Source organism: Corvus kubaryi, unplaced genomic scaffold, assembly GCF_017639235.1.
Source record: "Corvus kubaryi isolate FWS band 111438036 unplaced genomic scaffold, C.kubaryi_AGA036_p1.0 37232, whole genome shotgun sequence".
NCBI classification, from domain to species: Eukaryota; Metazoa; Chordata; class Aves; order Passeriformes; family Corvidae; genus Corvus; species Corvus kubaryi.
The window spans coordinates 1,678,353-1,701,506 of NW_024581066.1; the positions used below are offsets into that span (position 1 = coordinate 1,678,353).

Genomic DNA, 23,154 nt, shown 5'->3' on the forward strand with positions numbered 1-23,154 from the left:
AGTAGTATTTTACAATCATGGTAAGTTTTGTTGGTTTCTTTTAAGATTTATATATCATGTGGAGGAAAATTGAATGTAAAATGACTGAGCTTTAAATAGGAAGAGTTGGTAATTAATCTCTCTTGTGGAATAGTGCTTATTCTTCTGTTACCTGATCACAGTCATCAAAGGATACTATAACAGGTTTGAAAATTAAGCTTACTAAAGCACTTAACGTTTTTTCTGAGGTGCATTATTGGATTTTATCTTGCCTTTTGCTATTTGTGAGGCTATTCTTGTCAGAAAATATGTCTAAAGGAGCAAACATAGCATTTTTTTACGTTACGTTTACGTATTAAGCCTATATTACTTCAGCTGCCCCCAAAGGGATTTTAAGTATATCTCTAATCAGAGTATAAATTTTTGCACTAAGGTAAGGACTTGTTTCACAGGTTTCTGAGTTTTGTTCTTTTTCCCAATGATTACTGCATTAAATAGTACAGGAATACCAACGTGGAACTTGCTGATACGTTACCAACACCATAGGCTGATATTACTGAAGTGTAAAAAACTTTGTAAAACATTTTTAAATGGGCAAACACATGAGGTGGGAAGGCAGCTCTCAAGTTTTTGTTGGAAAGGACATAAGACATTGTTGGCACAGGTGATTTTCTATGTGCTCCCTTACCTTGAGTCCCCAAATTTTGGAACAATAGTAAAAATAACATGCAGGTATTTGCATGAGACAAACAAATGCAATAGATTCTTCCTCCATGCTACCCATTTAGCCAATATTATAAAACACTTATTTCAAAAAATAAAATTTCCACATCATTTTACCTCAGTATTATTATTTTTTGCATACAGAAGAACAAGACAGAGCTAATTGTCTTCCTTGGGTTTATTGTGTCTTCCACCACCCAATTTACATTTTAAAAAATTCTTTTTAAAATAGTTCTCCTCTTAATTTTATTATTTATATTATTTTAACTTCCATATATGATACGATGAGACAGACTTTGAAATACAGTTTCCTGTAGCACTTAGGTTTTGGTAGAAAACAGCAGATAATTTTTACAAACACTGAGCAGATACCAGCAGATCAGCTGTTGCACTTTTTGTGATTTCAGTCAGTAAATTAAAAAGAAAAAGAGGTGGACTTGTTTTTCAGAGCTATGAAAGTCTTGTCATGGTGTGTGTTGAACAGTAGTTTCTGTGCTTTTCCAGTAAGATAAGTGTTCACCTGCAGAGGTTTTCCTCTTGAGTGGGATCTTCTGAAGGAGTCAGAAAGCTGTTAGATTCCTCCCTTCCTCCCTCCCTCCCTCCCTTGATCCATCCTTCCATCCATCCATAGCAGGAAGACCTATAATCTTTCAATTAGCAGAGACAGAGAATTACGGTGTCTATATTTTTTTTTTCTGCAGGACGGTTGCAGCAGAATACGACAGTCTCACTTTAAGGTCTTTTCTCCTCTTCTGCCTTCCAGTGGAGGTCTCTGAGAGGCCCTCACAGGTGTATTGTTAAGGATACTGTTGCATCTGATTAAATTAGTGAACAGAGCTATTGGCATTACGTCCTGTCTTAACACTAACACTGAATACTTTATTTCATTTAAACTGTTTCCAAATCACTTTTTTTTTTTAAGAAAAAAGGATAAAAAAGTCATGTCATCATGTTTACTTCTTCTTCTATATGTTCTTGATTTGTGGTCCTTAGAGAATATTATTTAGTAAGGTGTAATTTTCCGCTTCCATTTTGAAGTTTGTTTACTTTTATACTATAGATGGTTTCATGACATGCAAAAGTTAATTCCAAAATGCCATATTTATTCCTATAAAAGGCTGTAAGGAGCAATAATGATGTTAGGGAAGGGGCAGTACTTGTTCTGTCCTTAATAGAATCTCATGCAAATTAGGAAATATAAGTAATAAAGTAAATAGCAGCTGTTGTCCTTGAAAATTTACAGTATGTAATCTTCCAATTTCTTGACAGTAATGGTTGGAGTTAACAATTGGTAATTGTAGAACCAGAAAGAAAGTTGTTCTGCTCCTATCTGTAATGTATCTTTTAATTCCCATTTTATTTCTCTACAGAAATACAGAACTTGCTTTTTACTCCCCAGAAAACATCTTTTGAACTAGTAGTTGTAGTTTCTACCTGTTAGCTTGGAAGAATTATTGATTTCATGAATTCATGGAAAATATATAATGGGTACCAAACTGGTTCCTTTCCCATCCTTAAAAGAAGCAAAAAGAGGGAGCTGGAGAACTGTGTCATACAGCACAATTTCAGTTTCCAGAAAGATATTGGAACAAGTAATTGAATCAAATTGTTGGTAGGCACTCGAAGATAAAGGAATTACTGTCAGCTAAACTGGATTTGTCAAAAATGTACTCAATTTAGTTTCCTTCTGAGGCAGAAAAACAGGGCATGAATAAGAAATAAATCAGTACATGTTATATTTTGTCATAAGTAAAGCTTTTGACAGTAACGTGGTTATTTCTGTATGCAAGCAAAAGGAACACATAGTAAAGTGAATGTAAAATTGGACTAGCACCTGTTGTAATCATAGTTCAATAGAAATGGAAAATGGAATGATAATATGAAGTGGGATTTTTATGGGGTCTTTCATATGTTCCACACTACTCTGTGTGTTTGTAATGTATTTTTCTTAAATTTGGAGATATGAAACTGTGAGAGCATGAAACTGTGAGAGAAGACGCAGTTATGCAAAAGGACAAAATTAGAGTTAAAAGGGATCTTGACAAAGTGGAGACACAGTCTGAAATAAATAGAATGCATTTTCCTAAAAACAAGGGCAAAAATCTGTACATATGTAGGGAAATATGTTTTGGAGAATGAGGTTAAGGAGCAAATGGCTGAACAGCACTTCAGCACCAGAAGGTTCTGCAATTTTTAGTGAATGACAAACTGGATATGGGACTGCAGTATCACCTGCTGATGCAAAAAATAACGTTTTAATATATAGGCAGGAGTATAACTTGTAACATGAATCAGTGTCATTCATTCAGTTCAGTCATGTCTGAATTGCTAATTCTGGACCCTTGAGGGAATTATCATTTTATGCTTCAAAAAGTGTGTGAAGAGTCTAGAAGGGAACACCAAGAATCAGCATAGTCTGACCTACAAGTCAAACTTGTGACTGACTGGTTGAGAGAAGAGAGGTCTGAAGGGAGGCATGGAAAGCCTCTCAAAAGGTTTAAAACCCGTAGAAAACTTGGAGAATTGCCACTGACCAAAGAATTTAGAAACCTTTGATTTAGCTGATTTTTTAAATACAGTTTTTTCTGCAGTAATATGTAAAATGTTTCATTCTTTTCTAGTAGAATTGTAACAAATCTGCTGGAATGTATTTTTACCATTAGAAGATTATTTCTGACTTATCAGACAATCATACAGTCTTTAAAATTGTTGCTGAACATGCTTATGCTTCTCTTCTGACATATGAATGACTGTGTTGCTGAACAGTCACAGCAAGGCTCATCATCCAATTTCTGTCAGAGTTAGTTGCCTACTCATAAATGTGTGATTGTGTGTGATTCAATGACAAAGGATGACCCAGCCAGACCTGTGGAACTCAAATCACCATCCAGAGCTCAGGGAGCTCTAACTGCTAACTTAGGTCATGTGAACAGCCTTTTACATAGTGTACTCTATTGGTAAATTGATTTGCTTCACAGGAGACTGTTCCTGCATAGCAGTATCATCTTTTCAGAAATAATGGCCTTTGAGTGGTACACAGGACAGTTGCTTCAAAGGTTTCAAAAGGGAAGGGAGGATAAAAAAGGAGGTGAAAAACAGCAGCATGATTCTCTATGTTATCATAGCAGATAAAACATTTAGTGAAAGAATGAGTTCATTTATTTGTTCTTGGAAATTCCATTTTACTGTATAGTTATTGTTATAGTAGTCTGTGATGAATATGATATAATGGTTAAAACTTTTCCCAACTGAAATTAGTTTCTAATATGACTGGTCACATGTCATGTTTCTGTTACAAAGAACACAGGTAAAACACCTGATTTTTTCTTTATGATGTTCTGTGGATTCAGTCAATTAGTTTCTGTGGATTTGTTCAAAATAATAACCTTAACCTTTTCTTTTAATTTGTTAGACAAGAGACATAACCAGGAGAGAAATGGTTTTTACACTGATTTGCAAATAAAAGGATTACACCTATATTTCTGCAGCTTTCTTAAATTTCTTTTTCCATTCAATGTGCCATAAAGTAACATACTGGTTTGATGTTTCTCTTTTCTGGTTCTTTCTACTATTTAGTAGAAGTAATGCATTATCTTTCATTGGAATTTTCTGTTTCCTAATCAAAATGGTGCCACTCTCCTTTATTTCTTCATGGAATCTGTCATCTGCTGCCTTTCCCTTTCTTAATTTCTTTTTCTCTTATGCTCTGTTTAGTTCTCTTCTTGATGTGTTTTATTGGTGTGTTGGGGTTTTTTTTCCAAACATCCTATTCCCTGCTTATATGTTTATTCCCTGCTTATAGTTTATTAAATCTCTTTGATTTTTTTTCTCCTGAAATAAATTTGATAGCAATATTTCAAGCTGATAGTAATGTGACATTACAAATCTGTGTTAAAGAACAAAGCATAAGGACAAGGCATATTCTGCAGAGTTTACAATCAGAGAAAGAAAAGAAACAAACGTGAGTAACTGACTAGAAGAAGAGCTAATCAGTACACATTACTCTTAAAGATGATTTTTCTGAAAAAGTTATTTGATCTTTTTGATCAAATACCAGAAGTTATTTGATAGCAATTTTAACAAGCGAGGTAAAGGGGGTCTTTTGCAATTGTATGGGCAAATGAAGTATAGAGCTAGACAGTAAAGGGATAGTTAAGAAAAAGTGATGTGAAATGGTTGGAAATACAAGCAGTGTTCAAATATTTTAAAAGGTGGAGGTAAAAATTGTGTGTTAAGCTTTAGGATTAACATTCACTGGCATTTTTAATTTGTTCAACTAAAGATCATGGAAGTACAGATGAAAATGAGCTGGAAGCAGGGAGTGGGGCACTCTTTCTGCCAGCTGTGGTCTTTCTCTCCATCAAAGTTCTTCACAATAAAGAACATTTAAAATTAGGTACACCACAAAATTTTGTCTTAGGCAAATAGCTAACAGATTTATTTTGAATTCAAGGTTTAGACTAGAACTATATAGGAGCGTAACAATTCAATTTTCCTTTCTCATGGATGGAAGTTTAAGAACCATATGAGCTTTAAAGGCTCTAAAGAGATACCTCAACTATTCTTTCCTTGAGTGACCTGTTAAAACCATTCCCTAGCAGAAGTGATGAATAGTTTTTGTGGGTTCTGGGCAGGTTCCTGATCAATTGGTTGCTCGTTAATGAGGGAGAAGAAGGGCAAGTGCTGAAGTCCAGCTGACTGTGCGAGAGCACACCTGCCTTTTCTCTTTACCTCATTTTTTCTGTAATGAAGGAACGAATTGGTTTAGAGCAATCAGTGCTGACCTGTTAGGATCAGGCAGTGTTCTGGCATTGCCAAGGCAATTAAATTCAGCGGAGCAAGGATTATAAAGGAAAAAATACGAAAGGACTCAAGACTTTGAACTGAGTAAGGTCTACATTGATGTTTTAAGGTTGTCAAAAAAACCCCAACCCAATATCGTTAAAAAGAATTAAATCATTATCTTGTTCTCTTTTGTGTGAGATTGGGAATGACAAGATCATTGTCATTTGTCCTTTAAATCCTGTTTCTGTGACCGGGAATTTTTGCACAATGTAATGTATGCATTTGGAGGAGCCAGTTTGCTTCAAAATTTCATAATGGTTGTCTATTATATTCTGCATTATTGAACTCACAGGCTATGTATGCTCATAAAATGATTCATTACAATTGAGGTGGATTTAAAAAAAGCTCAAATCCTTAGTAAATGATTGCAATACATAGTTCTTATCAAGTGTTAAGTTTAGAAAGTTTGTCATGTATTTTAAGATTTCAATATTCATTTAAATCTCTTGTTGCCTTGTATGTGGATGCCCTTAAAAAGAAATTAATTATTTTTCTGTAAGAGTTTTGGCCTTATCAAAACAAATATATTTGGCAAGTTGGAATTATCTTACATCAAACGCTAATTTCCTGCTCCATATTGTAATTTGCAAGTTCATTGACTGTATATTAACTGGCAATATTATTGATGTTAAATAAAATGTCAGGATCTCCCTTCTACACCTCTTTCCTGTTTGGAAGAGGCTAAAGCATTGTTTTATAAGGTTCATCCATTCTGAGTCCAGACATTTCTGTTAAAAAAGTAAAATAAACTAACCAAAACCCCTCAGGCAAACCAAATACCTTGGAAAAAAACATTAGAAGTCTAATATCAAAGCAATAATATCAAAATATGATTTATCTTTCTGTCTGATAATCTCAATTTTACTAGATTGACCCATGTTTGAGGGCATAGGGCAGTAACCTTCGCCTCTTTCAGCTTCAGAAACATCAGAGATCATGAATGTATATAAAGTTCCTTTAATCATCAATTGCATGTTGTCATTTCAACCTTCATCACGTGAGCCTTTAGTTCATGTTTGCCCTTGAGCAGATGAGGTGCATAATCCTATTATTTCAAGCTTTTAAAGCATTTTTATTGGATTTTTTTAATGGAGTATTGTGTCAAATCAACTTCTTAATTTGAAATCTGAAGCTTCTGAGCTAATAGGTCATGTCCATTCTATTTGTTAACTGTGGCTTTGTGCTGACTTCATTTTCTGTGTGTTTTTGTATATGTACATTCATGTGTATATACATATATAAAGGGAATATGATCATGTATTCTGTAATGGAGGAGTGGAAATTTTTAGGAGGCCACTTTCTGATGTGCTACTGTATTGAAACAATTGTTACCCCTGTGGTAGTCTCCACCAGTTAGTTTTCAGATACAGTTGTAGAAACCCTTTCTCTTTGTGTTTGGATATGTTGACCACAGAGCAAATGTTCTACTTTAAAACAAAATATCTAGTGTGGGGACTTCAGAGGTCGTCGTTAGATTGGTACATTTCTGCCCTGTGAATGGGGAGTGTGCTAATGATGGCTGGTGCTAGTGACTTCTGTCCTGAATGTATCTTCTTTTTAGGATATATCATCATAATCTCCACTGATACAGAAAACTTTTGAGATAGTTTTGGCTTTTTTTTGCTAATTGCATGCTCATAAGGCATGGGACAGGTTTAATGTTAATTTTCACATTGAATTTATTATAGACTAAGAACACTGGGTGTAAGCCTATATCAGTTATCAATAAGGTGAATTCTATATACTGTGGAGAATAATAATGTTAAACAGGTCTGGAACAGACAATTTTTAAAAAGGAAGAGTCAAAGAGTATTCATTCCTTGACAGTGAGGAAAATTGGTCTTGGCTTATCCTGATCTGGTGTAGAGCTTAACTGTGATCATATTGCACTAACTATAATGTTTATAAGTATAGAAGAAAATTGGTGGGAGAATATTTCAAGTAATCTATCTGTTTTAAAAGGGAGGGGATATGTTAGCCAGGTATGAACTCACTCTCAAAAATTAGTGGTTTATACTGTAGGGTTTTTGCTAAAACAAGACTGCTTTTTCCAGGCCAAAGGGTTCACCATGTTTTCAGCTTTCTGTTTGTATGAAGTTTGGTCTCTAGTCCAGACCTTTCATTAAAGTGCAGGTCTGAAATATCCCTTTCTGGAAAGGGACATTACAGCATAAAATATAAGTAATACCTCTAAAAATGTATTTTTGATGATGGTTTAATATTTCAAAAGTTATGAAGGTTTAACTTCGAGTTCTAATTTAAACATGTCTCAGGCCTTTAGCTTTAGTATTTATGAGAATGTAAGTGATTTTGAGGTTCAGTTTTTTGGTGTAGAGTAGGCAGGTTCATAGACTTCACTAGTGCAAAGCAGACATGGTACATAGCAGTCATAGTAAGGTGCACCTACAGTGCTTTTCATTTGCAGTGCACTAAAGCACACTTCTGCATTTTATTTATTCATTCTAGATGTCCTTTTTAGTTCATGTATGTGCAATATTATTGCTTTGAAACAGAGGTGGAAAACTGAATCTGTAGGTGCAGAACTAAAAGCACAAACACAGGGTTTACTTTTTAGAATACTGACATTATGCAGTAATAGTGAGCTATTGATAATAAAAATGAGCTTTGAATTTTTACAATTTAATGTTGGCAATGCACGCCTGGCAAGATATTTTCAAAATGATGCTGTACGTGCTTATTGTTTTGGTTTGTTTTTTTTCTTCACAAAACATGGTGAGTATTCTGAAGTCTGAAACTAAATATTTTAAGAGGTGTCCCAGTAAAATCAGATCTTATTTGTATGGGGAAAGATTTTGTTACTTTCTGCTGTGAGGTTAAATAATACTTTAAAGCAGGTTATTTTAAAAATACATGTTGAAATGAGACAGGTATAGAATAATGTGGTGCTGCCTATTTATTAACTTTCACTGCATTTTCTCCTTTTCTTCTTTTTTTGTCACTCTTCCTACTATTTCTGTTCTTTCCCTAGTCATGTTTTGGGGTTGTTTGGTTGATTGCGTTGGGGGTTTTTGTTGTTGTTTTGTTTTTTCTTTTTGTTTCAAATACCTCTTCTGAAACAGAAGTAGATGTCAAGTCTCATAGATTATTTGATTTTCTCTTAGCATTATGCATTTTGTTATTTGTTTGTTGCTCAAATTGCTTGTCATGTATAATCATACATCTTTAAATAGAATCTAGTTGTAATGTTTTCACACAGTAGTTCATGTATGGACTTGATCTTTATATATAGAATGGAATCAGACATTGGGCAAATAATTTTTAGTATTCCAGCTACAGAAAATTATTAGAGCTGAAATTTGTTCATGTCCAGTCACTATATTTCTGGTTTACTTACTTATTTGTGGAAAATTAGCAAATATAATAAAATCCCTGAGTATAAGAGAGAATTTTAAATGCAGTTTGATCACACAGAAATCCTATTTCTATGGTATATGTGTAGAGAAAAATGAAAGCATGATCCTAACATGAGCCTATAATCTGGCTACCATGGATAATAATAGCAAGTGAGTTGTAGGGATGCAGGTTTCAGCTACTGAGATTCTGAGGGTTATTTGTAAGACTTGTATGTGTTTTAATCCATAATGTAAGGTGTAAAGCCAATGGTACTGTAGCATAAAAATTACTGTAACTTTGTTTCCTTGTGCTTTGGTCACTTTTGCCAACTATCCGTGGTCCTGGACTCCTTTCCCTGAAATCAGCCTAAAAAGTTTCTATAAACCACTCTTTTGCTAGCATTTTGTTGCTACTGGCATCCCTTCCCTGAATTTATGTTTAGAATCTGAAAATTGAAGTATTGAGAATCAACTGTGTATATTTAGGTAGAAAGAATGACCAGCCTTCTCTGGACTAATGCTATAATGTAATACAAAGAAAATTATCAGGAAGTTTGAGCTTAGTTTAGGATTGATGTAGTTGAGTCATTAGGGGTTGTAGGACATCAAGAAAGCTCTCTGATGACATATGTAATAAATGGTTAGGGTATACATCAAAAGATCTATATTACATCAATCAATACCACAATTACCTGCTAAATATGTAGGCAGTAGGGGTTTTAAATGTCATTTTATGATGAAAAGTACACAGGTTAATTATTGATTTCAGTTAAAATCTGGAGACTATATTCTAAGTATATCAAGATTCATTTTGAATATATCAAAAATATTATCTGTTTTGGGATACATGACATAGTAGGGAAATGGGAAACACTGACACTGCCAAGATGAAGGAAAGATAGCATGAACTGAGAGGTGAAGAGTAAGAGATATGAAAATTAAGTGGGAAAAATTGACTTTCAGCGGAGGTAAGGAAGGTCAGAGGGGCCAGAAAGTGAGGAAGGTTCAGCTGGGGAAACCTCAGTTCTGAAGTTAAAGGTTCTAGTCCATGAAGGACAAAAAGCAGTCACAGCCTTGTATTCCATGTAAATTTCTAGTTAATGAAAATATAGCAATAACTAATATTGATTGCCTCCATTTCTAAACAGATATTTATGTCATTATGCTGAGAATAGTAATAATATTATGGAGGAAAAGGTACTATTAGACGGATAATAGCCTTCTAACTGACATCAGTTACAACTAGGAATAAAGCAATGAAGTATAACAAAGAGCTGCCTCCTGAAACATGTTTTCACTGCATTCATATATAACAATAAAATGCATTAACTTGCCTTTTAGTTACATATCGAAATAATGCAGTACTGAGTTCAAATTATCAGCTTAATAAAGTGAAGTAGATAGTTTAAAAGGTAGTGCAGGACATTCAAGAAAATTGAATTGATGTGCTAATGAAGTTTATGTCTGCAAAACTGAAATTCATATAGCTATGTGGTAGATTCATTTAAAAGATACTCTACCACAGAGCACTTCTGTCACTTCTGAGGCAAGAATTGTGTTATTTAGAGGAAGAAGTCTGCTCGAAGAAGATACAATACAACCTAATGCCTTTCAGTGTCCGTTCTTCCAATGTAATGTTGTAATGATCTAATTGGATTTCAAATAGGAGAGAGTTGTGTGTGCCCATAGCCACTTTGGGAAGGCTACATACAAGGTAATAACAATGGAGAGCTATCAAATATCTTGAGGGTAGCTGTGGTGAAACAAGCACATAAATAGACCAGCTTAGCTGATTCCAACACAAATGTGTAACTGCATGCTTCTGATGCACTGTACAATTGTTAGAGCTAAAATCCTAAATCACTAATTTCTTTCTCACTATCTTACCTGCCGTGCAGTATAGGGAAATACCTTTTACTTACTTTTCTTTTTTTCTCTTCTCCTCTTTTTTGTCTTCTGACTTTTTGGTTCAAGTATAGTGGTTTATTTCTTCATTGAGGAATCCCATTCTAAGTGTTAGCTGAGTGAATTCAAAAATAGTCAAAAGCAGAAGTGAAAGTAAACAAGTTCCCTTCAAACCAAGTGTTGGAAATTCTGTCAGTACTAGAGATGTGCTGTATAGGCAGAATTCTTCTTCCATCTGCCACTGAGGTGAAAACAGATGCGTGACAGGTTTATAAGGTGGTGTCAAGAATATTGTGGTAAGAATTTAGATGAATCAGAGCACTTAAAAAAATCTCCTTCACAGTTTCTTTACATATATATATATATATGTATTTGTGTATGTATGTATGAATTTTTGAGCTACATTTGAGTGGTTTTGAACAGAGTAGCAAACTTAAAAGTAGAGGAGGAGGATATCAAGATTTATCTGATTTAGGGTCTAATACAGTACTTTTTTGAGTAATGAAAGTATTTCAGAAACAGCTTTAAGCTCAGAAAAGAAATACTACATATAATCAGGATTGAAAAAGGCAGAGGTTTATGAAGAAGAAATAAGTTGGTTACATTAGAGGATCCTAGGTAGATCATTAAATTATTCAAGAATCCTTTATTTTCTCGTAACTTGGCTCTAAGCCTATTGATTTGCAACTTCCAGCATTTTCAGTGCAATTCTTATACTCAGTGAGTTTGTTACTTTTTGAAACAGTTGATGAAACTGCTCTTTGGCACTTTTTAATATATAGATAGCCAAATGGATGATTGCTAAATGCATTCAGTCTTTAAGTAGACGTCCAGATAAAGCTCCATTTCATTCCCAGGTAAGCCATTCTTTGTTCATAGTGAAGGAAGTTATTACTCTGGTGTTTTTTTCCATGGCCATAAAGCTTACTTCACTACAGAAGTAGTCATCCTGCAACTGTTAGAAATATTTGTGCACTGGCAAGGACTGAGTTTTTCATGTCCTTTCAATGCTCTGTAGAATCTGCTATTAAGTATTTAAAAGGCATTACTAAGATCAAGGCAGATCTGTTGTTGTTACTGATACAAATATGCATTATTGTTGTCTCAAACAGGGGCTCTTTACCTGTGCAGTGTCAATTCACACACTGAAGTGAGATATTTCTATTTTTTATTCTACTTTGCTCCAAGTAGGGATCTGGGCAGTAACTTACAAAATGCTGGCTCCCCATTCATCAAAACTTTACGCTATTTATACATTTTAACAAACAAATGCATCAGCATTCATTGGTTAGAGATTATGTAATTTTTGCATTCATTAATACCCAAACCCCTATTTGTTAGTTACATTTCTCACTTCCCATGCTAATTAGTCCATATGTAGTGTTCTTCCTTCCATTTGAGTGTGGGGTCCATTTTGAGGCAGTCAGTGCATCAGTGGTTGCAATCTCCCACTGGGTAAGTATCTCCTAGAAGTAACCTATGTGCAGTTCACTCAGTGTTAAGAAAATTTTGAGCTGTTCTGAATTAAACAGTTCTTAGTACTTATTAAGTCAGCAAGAGAAATGTAGCAAATGTTGTGTGATACATGTGGTTCTACTCTACAATTAAAGTACAAAAAATAGGTGGAAAAAAGAGAAGGAGTGAAAACAAGAAATCATTATTTTACAATAGTTGTCTGTCTTAAATGCTCTGTCTTTAACCATAATGCAACTCTTCTCACATGAACTTGAGTTTCTCGGTATTTTATTATTTGTCTATATATACTGGAAGTCTCTGCCCTTCTCTTTTGCCATGTCATTGCTGCTGAGCTGTGTAGGAGTGTTTGTACAGGTTAATATAGACCACCTACTTGTTATCCAAACTTACGGTCTTCTTTCACCATGTCATCTGTTATTTCCAGTAAAACACAATTTGATTTTAAAAAAACTAGACCTATGAAGCTTATGAGATTGAATTTGCTGCACTGTCTGTGTTTGATGAATAGTCCCATAAATAATATTTCTTTTGTCCTGTATTTTATAGCTCAGTTCAGGCCTGCAGTAGCTAAGGGTTGGGTCTTGAATATGCTGGAAAGTATAAGCAAGGAAGTTCAGAGACACTGATTAACTGAGGTAGCAATGGTATATATGAGTACCAGGTGCTACTGCTAATGGATATAATGTCAGATGTTTTTCTCATAAAAGAGAGAACTTCATGAATTTAGAATAATATAATTAGAATATAATTGAATATATAATTAGAATATAATTGAATAAATATATTCTATAAATAGAATATAATTGGTTGATACTTTCACTGTTCTGTCTCACATCAAACATTTGTTTCACAAACATGAAAAATGTGTCTTACAGTTTCCAGTGAGGCTTCTCTTCTTAGTGTCTGATATATATTTCATGTGAATTTCAGTCTGTATTAAAAATTTCTAATTCCATCTAAAGAATGATCATGGCTTAAAAGTTTGGCTAAGCTGTGTGTTATCAGGAGCAGAACAGGTGTTGCACACTTTATTTCTGTTAGAAAGGAACACCAAAGCAGTCAGAACTGACATTCCACTGCTTTGAGTGGGACATTACTTGTCATTTTTTATTTTTAGTGGTTTTGTTCCTACAAACATTGCTCCTACTGTTGAACAGTTGAAGTTGATGTTTCTTGTGACACAGTTACTGTTGGCATGGTGTTTGTAAATCTGTAAATCAATGAGTAGTACAGGGGTTTAATAACTGTATGATCATATCTTTAGTTAAGGAACCAAAGCTTGTTCAGTTAACAAAGCTATTCTTGTCCCAGATCCACACCACACTTGAATATTAACACTACATGCTGTATCATAAATGTTTAATGTAGATGAGACATACTCAGCTTAATTAATTGTCCCACATTTCAGCATTCCAAAACTGAGGAGCAAATTTGAAATTGAGCCAGCAATACTTTGCATCAATTTTCTAACCACCTGCAACTGCAAGGAGTTTATCTGTAGGTAGAAATTTTCAAATCATAAAAATACTGATGAAATATATATTATCAGTCATTTTTATGTTACCAATACTTAGCTGATTTCATTTGAGTACTGTTTAGTAGTTTTCCAGTATAATTTTAACATAATGAATGGTAAGATTTCTTGCATATATCCTTGGATGTATTTTTACATTGTAAGTAAAATGTTACACTGTTTGGAAAGGGGTGGTGGTTTATTTAGTTGTTGTGGGTTTAGTTTGTTTGTTTGTTGGTCAGTTTTTTAGGGGACTTTTTACCTTTTTACAATGTTTAATTCTTCATGTGCATTTATGACCCCCTTTTGAGAGCCCTGGAGGTCTTCTGTTATTCTCTTATGCCCATGAGCTCAAATACCAGGAGTTACTGTGTTTCTGATTCTGTGTAATGATTCATCCAAACAAAACTTACATAAAAAGGATTTTTTCAATAATTGTCTCCTTTTGAAAAATAATTTTCAGCCATTTTAAAAAAAACCCCACTCTTCTTTACCACTGTCTGTCAGATTTGTTTGATGCCAGAGCTAAATACAAATTTTTGTATGTATCTTCATTACGGTTTTATAGGACGAATTTCTAAATTCCTTGGTTTTTTTAAGCACAGGTCAAAACTACAGTTATTTCTTTGTTGAGCTACCTTGATGCAGATTGAAATCAATCTATTTTCCTTCTCGGTCTTTCCTCGTTTTTTTCTAATATTTTTCAGGTATTTCTTTGTCATATTGTATATAGTCTGATTCTAGTCTAGATCTAGGCAGCACTTACTGAGGTGTCATTGGAGCAAGAAATAAGTATTGCATGCTAAATTTACAGACTGGTGGAGCATGAGATACTGAGGAAAATGGAAAATATTCTCAGATTTCACTGAACAGCACTTTGCTGTATTTTCTTATGTTTTATTCAATATGTAAAATGTAGAGGCTACAATGTATCTATATAATGAAGCTAAATTGATCCAAAGTCATAAAACCTCATGAGGATGTAGTGTGAGTCAAAGAAAACGAGTCCTGTTGAAGATGATCACTTTGGAAAGAGTCAGGCTTCATGTGACACCAGCCTGGAAGGTGTGCAGAGCCAGCTCATGTCTGTTCTCTCTATCTCCCTGTCCAGTTTGTTCTAGAACCAGACTTTCTGAAGAACAATGCTTTCTTCTCTATTTAAAAACTATTTTTTTCCATACGATTTAATTTATTAGAGTGCCATTTTATGTATTCAGTAGAGATGGCATAAAGGTAAGTGAGGCTGATATTTAAGTTGTGCTTGGCTCCGAAGTCAAATCAGGGATATGGTTTAAATATGGATTTTATGACATCCAAATCTTAATATCTTCTTGTATCTTATTTTGTATTCTTATAGTGTAAGTCCATTATGAGATCAGGTGTAAATTGCAGATTTCTGCTCATATCCAGATGGGTTCTAGGAAATTGATCTGTTTGGGATTGAGAACTGACCTGAAATAAAACCAGGTGAGCTAAATTCAGATTTGAGAACTTTAGTGGAACTAGGTATGCCTACAGTGTGAAGGTGGAGATTCAAGCATGTTTATCTGAAATTGGTTTTTTTCTGTTTGTCTTGGGGTGACTTTATGACGTGTATCCCCTATCGCCGCTCTATGCCCAGACATGATTCCTGTGCCTTTCTGCGCCTTTAAAACTGGGTGCGAGAGAAAGAGAAAAAAAAAAAAGCCAGGCAAACTTTTCAAAGCAGCTTGTGCTCCGTGAACACAGAGATTGCTGCTGCAGAGCGGAGGCAAGCACCTTCCTGCTTTTCCCAGCTCTTGGTTCCTTTTCTCGGAAGAGAGAGACTGAGAGTTAAACTCCTTTGCTTCCCTGCGACTTGGGTTTCTTCTTCTTCTCTTCTGGACTGTCAGCAATACCAGAACACAGCGGGACACCCTACACCGGCTGGCCCGGAGGGGCCCACGCCGGACGGCCAGCTTGAGAGAGAGAGACCACACCCACTGAAACGACTCTGAAAATTTACCACGTTCTCTCCACAGCGAGAGGTTTTATTATTTAGCGTTATTCTTTCCCCATGCTTGCGTGCACTGTGTTTGCTAAACAAATAGTTTTTTCTTTTTCGCTTTCCTCTGAGGAATTTCTGCCCGAACCTGGTGGGGGAGGGGCAGCTGAAACCTCCCTTCTATCAGAAGATATTTTCCTCCAATTTGTCTCAAACCGGTCATTGTTTTAAAAAAATAAAAATTTGAAACCTTTGATAAAGAACAAAGCATTTGTAAACTTACTATTCTTACAGATTATTATGTATGGAATACGAAACGTATTATCACACTGTGCAAGTGTTACTTATGTCCCAAAGCACATCAGTGTTAATTTGGTTAAATCCTTTGAGAAACATTGGTTGGTTGGTTGACACACTGCTTACATGTGGTGCACAATTACATGTCCTATGTAAGTGTTGTATACCAATATTTTTAGTCACTTGAATGCCCCAGCATAAAATACCTGCATACACATTCATTACAAAGTGAAATGTGTTGTGTTTTCAAACTGCTTCACTGTTGGTTTTATTTCCAAAGGTGAAAATGTTTGTTACAGGCTTTGTAGGTGTTAGATGTACTTTTCCTACTGGAGTTCAACGATTTTGTCTTGTGTGTTTTATTTGATTTGTCACTGTTGTTTTCAATATTTGCAGCAGGGATTTCTTTTGGTATAAAATAGACTTTATTAGACTTTCCTTTTTAAGTGCAGGAAAACTTGTCTTCTGTCCAAAGACAGATATGCTTTTCATGTTTGTTCTGGCTTAATTCTTTATTTCATGTATTTATTTATGTCCACTGTTTTCCCACATGATTTAATGCTGGCAGTAGATTTTTCTTCCTTGCTTTTTCTATCTTCCTGCCACGGGTCTGTTAATTCAGCTGTGTGAGTCTGAAGGATTATTCGTTTTAGGGAGTTGTCAATAAATGGAGTTTAGATGGTGTTGAATAACACTGTTTCCTTCCACTGAAAGACAAACACAATGTCTTCTAATGCCCTTGTGTGTTGGGCTGTGCCTCATGCTTCTTTGTGGTGGTGATTGGAATGTGAATGTTAGTGGTTCTAAGCAGTTAGAGGAGGTATAAAGTACAAAGAATGCAGTAATTCTAACACTGGCGTCTCATACCAAATGCTCCACGAAGGAAAATGAAAAGCCAATTTCATAAGAGCACATTTTGTACGTATTTGATTTTGTTCTCTGAGCTTGTGGTTGCTGTTCTAAGTTGCTTTGGTAGTAACTTAAGAGTGGATATCAGTGCAAAGTACCTGTTAATTTCCATTGCCTCCCCTTATTTAGTCTTCTGTCTCAATATTCTCAAGGGATTGGAATCTGTGCTTAATATATTTTAGAGTTTGTCTGTATCTTACTGGTGCTATTATAATGAAGGATTAAAATGACTCCTAGAGTATGCATATTTTTATGCTTTGACACATATGTCCTAAGCACTGTTGTGATGATGTAGGCAGCTGAGCTTTGGTGTTTGTAGCCCTCCAGGGTATCCACAGCTGAATCAGTGGTGGGATCTGCAGCAGCTGTTATCTGAATTAAATGTGTCAGCTTTACAAATGTAAAGAGCAGAAGTAAAACATAATTTAGTTGTTCAGAAATGTAACAGAGTACCTATATCATAATTTCATATAAAGGAGAAGAATTGTTCTGGGAAGAATGGGGGATGAATGAGAAATGTTGCCGTGTAGGTGCCTAATTAATCAACCCAGGTAGTCCATTCAAATTTCAATAGTTTAAAATTTTATCAAGATCCAGTAGAACATGCTGTTTCCCTCTAGTTAAAACAATTTTCTTTTTAGTAGGGGAAGAAAACCCCACCAAGTGCGTTTTTCTGATATTCCTGTTGTGAGAATTTTAGGACTGCGTGTAGCTTGCATGTCTGTGGCTAGAGAAGTCTGTGACATGTGGATGAAATTCTTAGTGCACTTACATATTATCAGTATCAGTATTCTCAAAAAGGGCCAGGAAATAAAATAAAGGGGCAAAATTTTCATGTTGCATTCCTGTTTACCTACTAGGGAAGTTCTTTTAAACCGCACAAATTGATCAGGGTTTTCTCTTTAAAGAATGATTCAGGGTTTTTTTCTTTCTTCCAGTCTTATCAGTTGAGTCTAAAGTCCATCGACAGCAGACCTAGTCTAGGCATTGGGTTGTGATTCTTTTACTCGCCAATCACACGAAGATTCATAGATAACTTTGTGTTGTATGAACCTGCTTTGTTGTTGACAGGAATTTGAACAACTTCCAATTGCTCTGAAAAAACAATCAAGAAGCTTGTTCTAATGATACAGTTTTATAACACAAAAAATCTAAGTAAACTAGCATTTAAAGCTAATTATGAAGCAGTTTCTTGTGTTCCTATTAATCTTGTTAGTTTGTTTATTCTCTAAACTCTTTAATGCAAGGAAGTGTAACTGAAGGATGTCAAAGTACATCTCCATTAGTAACACTCTGTTGGTTTGCCTGGTGCATTTTGTCCAAGCAGCACAACTCAATCAATACCTTCCTTGCTCGAGAGAGACAGCACAGTCTGTGTGGCGAGCCAGCCTCCATGTGCCCTTCAAAATATTCCAAGATTATTCCTGTGTTTAACTGAGTTCTGTGCTTTTGAGGCTGGAGGGAACAAGATCAGTTACTGCTGTCGAATTTTGGACATTATCTGTGTGTTTAGGGTTCATACTGTGGTTGTGAGTTGATAAAAGGAAAGTCATGTGGTTCACATGGGCAGGTCTGGGGAAACACTTGTTTGCCTGACTGTCAACCAAGAGTCCTGCAGTGCTCTTAGCAGGCCCTTGGCATGGCTACAGAGTAAGGGCTAAGTTCTACTCTACTCTTAAAACACAGGGTCACCTTCTTTATGAATAAAAAATACTTTCTTCACTTTTGCATCTTTGTTTTCTACATAGAATGACTTTCAGGACATTCGCTTCTGTGATAATTAATTGATCTGTGAGTTAATATTAATTAGGCAATAGCATATAAGTCTTTGTCACAAGTCATGATTATTAAAATAATTTCTAAATGAAATTTGGAGGTTGAGCATTAGCACAGTAAATAGCTATGAGGGTTGTTTTATTGTTTAAAAAGAAAATCTCAGTATCGAAAACTGTATATCTTCTCAACTTGATCTGATGAAGAACACAAGCCAAAATGATGCTGTTGGTGAATGGCCATTAAGTTAGAAATATAATTACACTATGTAAGTGAGAGATTGTTTCATACCACAGATCGAGGATATTGCTTAAGATTCATACTTGTTAACTGAAATGAGTTAAATTCATACAAAGCTTTCTGCAGTGTGGGTAACCCATCTGGTGAGGTAATTGGTATTTGGCTTAGATGGTTTTCTGGTTGCTTGCTCAGCATTTATTGAGAGGGTTACAATAGTCCTTTTGAGATTTTTCAAAATTTATACTAAGAACTGTTGGATCTCTTCAGAAAATGCAGAATCAGACTGAATCGAGGTTAGTGGTTGTTTATGGAAGGTGAAGCCTGCAGGGTAATGCAGCAGGTGAATAGGTCACAGTGTTTGGGAGCAGCTCTATTTGATTTGCAATTGGAGTGTAGAAGTGTAAGTTATACCATCAGAGTAGCTTTGTTTCTACTAATATTTGAATGTTGAGATTTTTTTTCATTATTAATAAAAGATACACCAACAGAGATTGATATCCTGTACATCCAGTGTTAGAATTAGAAACAGTCATAATAAAATGGAATTAATTTTTGGCTTTTGAAGAAAAGCCTGACTCATTTGTTGAGTTTGTCGTGGCTGTATGGAATCTTTCACAGTGCTGAAAATTTGTTGGTAAAAGGATTCTTCTTCTTCTTCTTTATTATTATTGTTTTTGTTACTGTTACTAACCTCCATGAGCACATTTGCACTAACAGACCATTTCTGAATCAGAAGATCCCTCATTTTGATTTTCTTGGCAAATTATTCCAGAAGCGTTTTCAACAGGTTCCACATCTCTTTATTTTTCTTTTTAAATTGCACTGGAGCCAGCATCCTGACTAGATGCAAACCTGCTGTGAACTTTATATTCTTTTTTACTGCTTTTTCTTTTTTTAAACAGTTACTCAGTTCTTACAGATCTGCACATTATAGTCTAACTGAATCAATTATATTTAAGTGCACAGAAGTTCGTCGTGTTTAACTTGTGCTATTTACCTTTTCTTGTTTTCCTATAGGTATATTCGAATTGTTGGGACCCACAACACAGTGAACAAAGTTTTCCATATTGTGGCATTTGAATGCATGTTCACGAACAAATCCTTTACTCTTGAGAAAGGTCTGATAGGTAAGAGATAAAATCTTTTTTTTTTTTTATGAACTGTTGAAAACATTTGTCTTTTTAAAGCTGGCCATCACTGCACTCTACTTCTGTTTCCACCCAGAAATCTCTAAACTGAGTTAAAGTGTTGTAAGCATGGAATTAGTTGGCTAGTCCTTACAATTTCTATGAAATTCCAGTTCTGTGGATTAATTAATGATGCTGCAGGAATGCTGAAATTCAAATCAACTCCTGCTGACAAAGCCACTGGTATTTGAGTCAGTGCTGCCAATGTGATTTTTCTTTGCATGTCACAGTATGTTTGCTCATGCCTCCCAGTAGGTTAGCCTGAATTCTGTTACAAGAATGGACTAAGCACAGCTATTTATTGTAGTGATGATGGATTTGGACATTTAGGGACCATAGACAGCCTGGTTACAACTGCTGAAAGTAAACTCTCATGTGTTGATTTCCCCCCAAAGAGCCATAGACATGCTTAGCCATGGCAGAACATTATAGTGGCTATGCTGCTATTATTCTCAGAACACCATGCTGATGGAGCTCTCTTAGCTCTGGGCAGCTTATATAATACTGTTTTTAATACCTTTATGTTACTTAAGGTTGAAATCCCCAACAGACCAATGGTACTGAATGATAAAATGTGTCACAGCAAGATTTAATATCCATTTTTTTTTTAATAGTTCAAACAGGGTGGTTTCTGTGCTTTCTTCCATATAAACTCACAAGAATCAGATCCTGAAGTTCATTGGAGAAGAAAGTATTGTGTGCCTTTTTGTAGTTATCTAGGTGGGATTTCCCACAGTATATTACTTACAGCATAAAATCAAGAATTTCAGCAAAATTCTCAGAGTTCATGCTTCTTTTAAACATATATTTAAATTTTAAATATATGTTTAAATATATATAATTAAAAATGTATTTTATATATAATATATATAAATATATATATATTTATATAAATAAAAATATTTAAATAAAATATCCCTTTGACAGATGGAAGGGAAAACAGTTTTCAAAATAGGATGAGGAGGAAGATTTTTAGTAAGGCATATTCACTTGAAATTTTTTTTCTGAGAAAACTATCATTTTTAGCTGTGAAAAACCAAGACCCAATTCCTTCAGCCTGTTCCCTGTGCATTATATAAAGGCAAATCAAAAACATTCCCTTTGTTTCAGGTAGTGTGCAAGTAGCATTGTAATTGCTATTGACTAGAAAATAGAATAAGCAGTAGAGAAGAGCTGTGTTAAAAGAAAATACCTCCCTGCAATAAGCTAGTTAGCAGAGAAACGAAGTATCTCAAATTTGATAAAACGTTTGAGTTAGTGTGTGTGAATATTTGTATGTATTTGATTTCAGATGATCAAACTTACTTTGTAAATGCTTAATTTGGGATTCAATTGGTTTTGGTTTTTTTTTTTTTTTTTTGAGTGTTAACACAAAGATTGGTGATCATAACAGTAGGCAAGGCAGTGAAGCTGTGCATGTTTGTGGAAGTGAACTTACCACTGTAATTGACTCGTCTTTCATGGACTCAGTTATTTTTTTCTGGTTGAGTGATTTTGGTGAGATAAACTATTTGATCTGTTTTAACATTTCTTAAGTTTCAAAGGTAATCAATTAGGGGATGGGGACTTCAGATGGCTTTATTAAAAATTCTGTTTGTGAGAATGTTTTTGTAGTTACAGAATCTTGCAGGTGAATAGGTTTGGGCAGCATAATAGTGAGGGTCTGCTGGTGTTAATGGTGATTGTTAATCGAGGGCAACTGTGCTGTTATTCAGTGTGAGTCAGTCAGGCTGTTGTATGTGTAAGTCATTTGAAGTGACCAACAATAAGGAGAGAGGCTTTTAGGTCTCCACAGCTTTTTATATTTAGGAGATGTTAGTCAATACAATTGATAAAAAATTAAAAGTAGGAATGTGGTGAGTAGTTAATTGGAAGTGGGGTGTGGATAGTCTTCCGACTGTCAGTGAGGCACCAGCAGTTGTATACGCGACCCTGCAGAGTTTATGGTGAGAAAGATACAAATGGGAAGATTTGGGAACTACTTGAGGCCAATCCAGTTGTGAAATGGGGTAGGGGCACCTATGACTATTCCATCAGAATTTTTGGCCATCAGTATTGCCTATTCAAAAATATTCTCAACAACTTTGATCCAGTAAGGTGGCATTATATCCATTTAGTGCTTTTTTTTCCTACTTCTGATAATTACCATATGGTACCATATTGTATGGCTCCCGTGATCAAGCAGACTGTCCAAGGTCCGCTTCTGTAAGAGCTCTGTATGAGTACCAATGGCTTGGCACAGATTTATTTTATTGTTTTGATGAGGATTTCTAATATTTGTTTCTGTTTCTGAAGTGATCAGATAGGATAAAGTGAACTGAAAGCAGTTAGGAAAAATCAACAAAGTATACGAAAGTGCAGTAAGCAGAGTAGGTTGCTTTTAAGCTTGACTGAGAACTTTCATCTTAAACCGTTGAAAAGCAGTTCATGGGGTTCATTGCTTATCTCATATGACATTAAATATGGTATTAAATTGGGTTAGAACAAACACAGCTGCTGTTTCTATACTCCGTTTTATTTAAAAAATGAAGTATTGGTCAGCCCTTGAAGGCCATAAAGTTCTTTCAGAAAGACTTTGTGACCCCTACTTGTACCAAAACAACACTGAAGATAATATGTGAAGACTTTGTCATTTGAAAACTCATTCCAAAGAGATGAGACCTCTGAGGTATTTGGTTAGGGATGTTATGTGGAGACTTGAGAGCAATTATTTATTTAATTTTTGTGAAAGGTACTCAACTTGATCAGAAAGGTGTATATGCGAAGAACATCATTTATCAGATATATTACTACTGATACATAGTATCTATGTAATGGCTGTCACTGTACAGTGCAGATTAGAAGGCTGGTAAACAAATAATAAAAATGAAGTGCTGTTTCATGGTAACAACAATTTTATGCTATTGTGTTTTTGCATAAAAGCTTTTAAGGAAAAATTGCTAACTTGACATTACAATTAAAAGTTAGTGTGGAAGATGATTTATACAGTTA

General features: G+C 35.0%; 1 protein-coding gene across 1 annotated transcript in view; it reads left to right on the plus strand.

Annotated features, from left to right (window-relative positions):
- Positions 1–23,154, plus strand: part of BTBD9 (BTB domain containing 9) — a 117,036-nt gene that overhangs the window by 51,416 nt on the left and 42,466 nt on the right. The window contains exon 8 of the mRNA XM_042022937.1: positions 19,994–20,103. Coding sequence (XP_041878871.1) covers positions 19,994–20,103 — 110 coding nt within the window. The remainder of the gene's footprint in view (positions 1–19,993; positions 20,104–23,154) is intronic.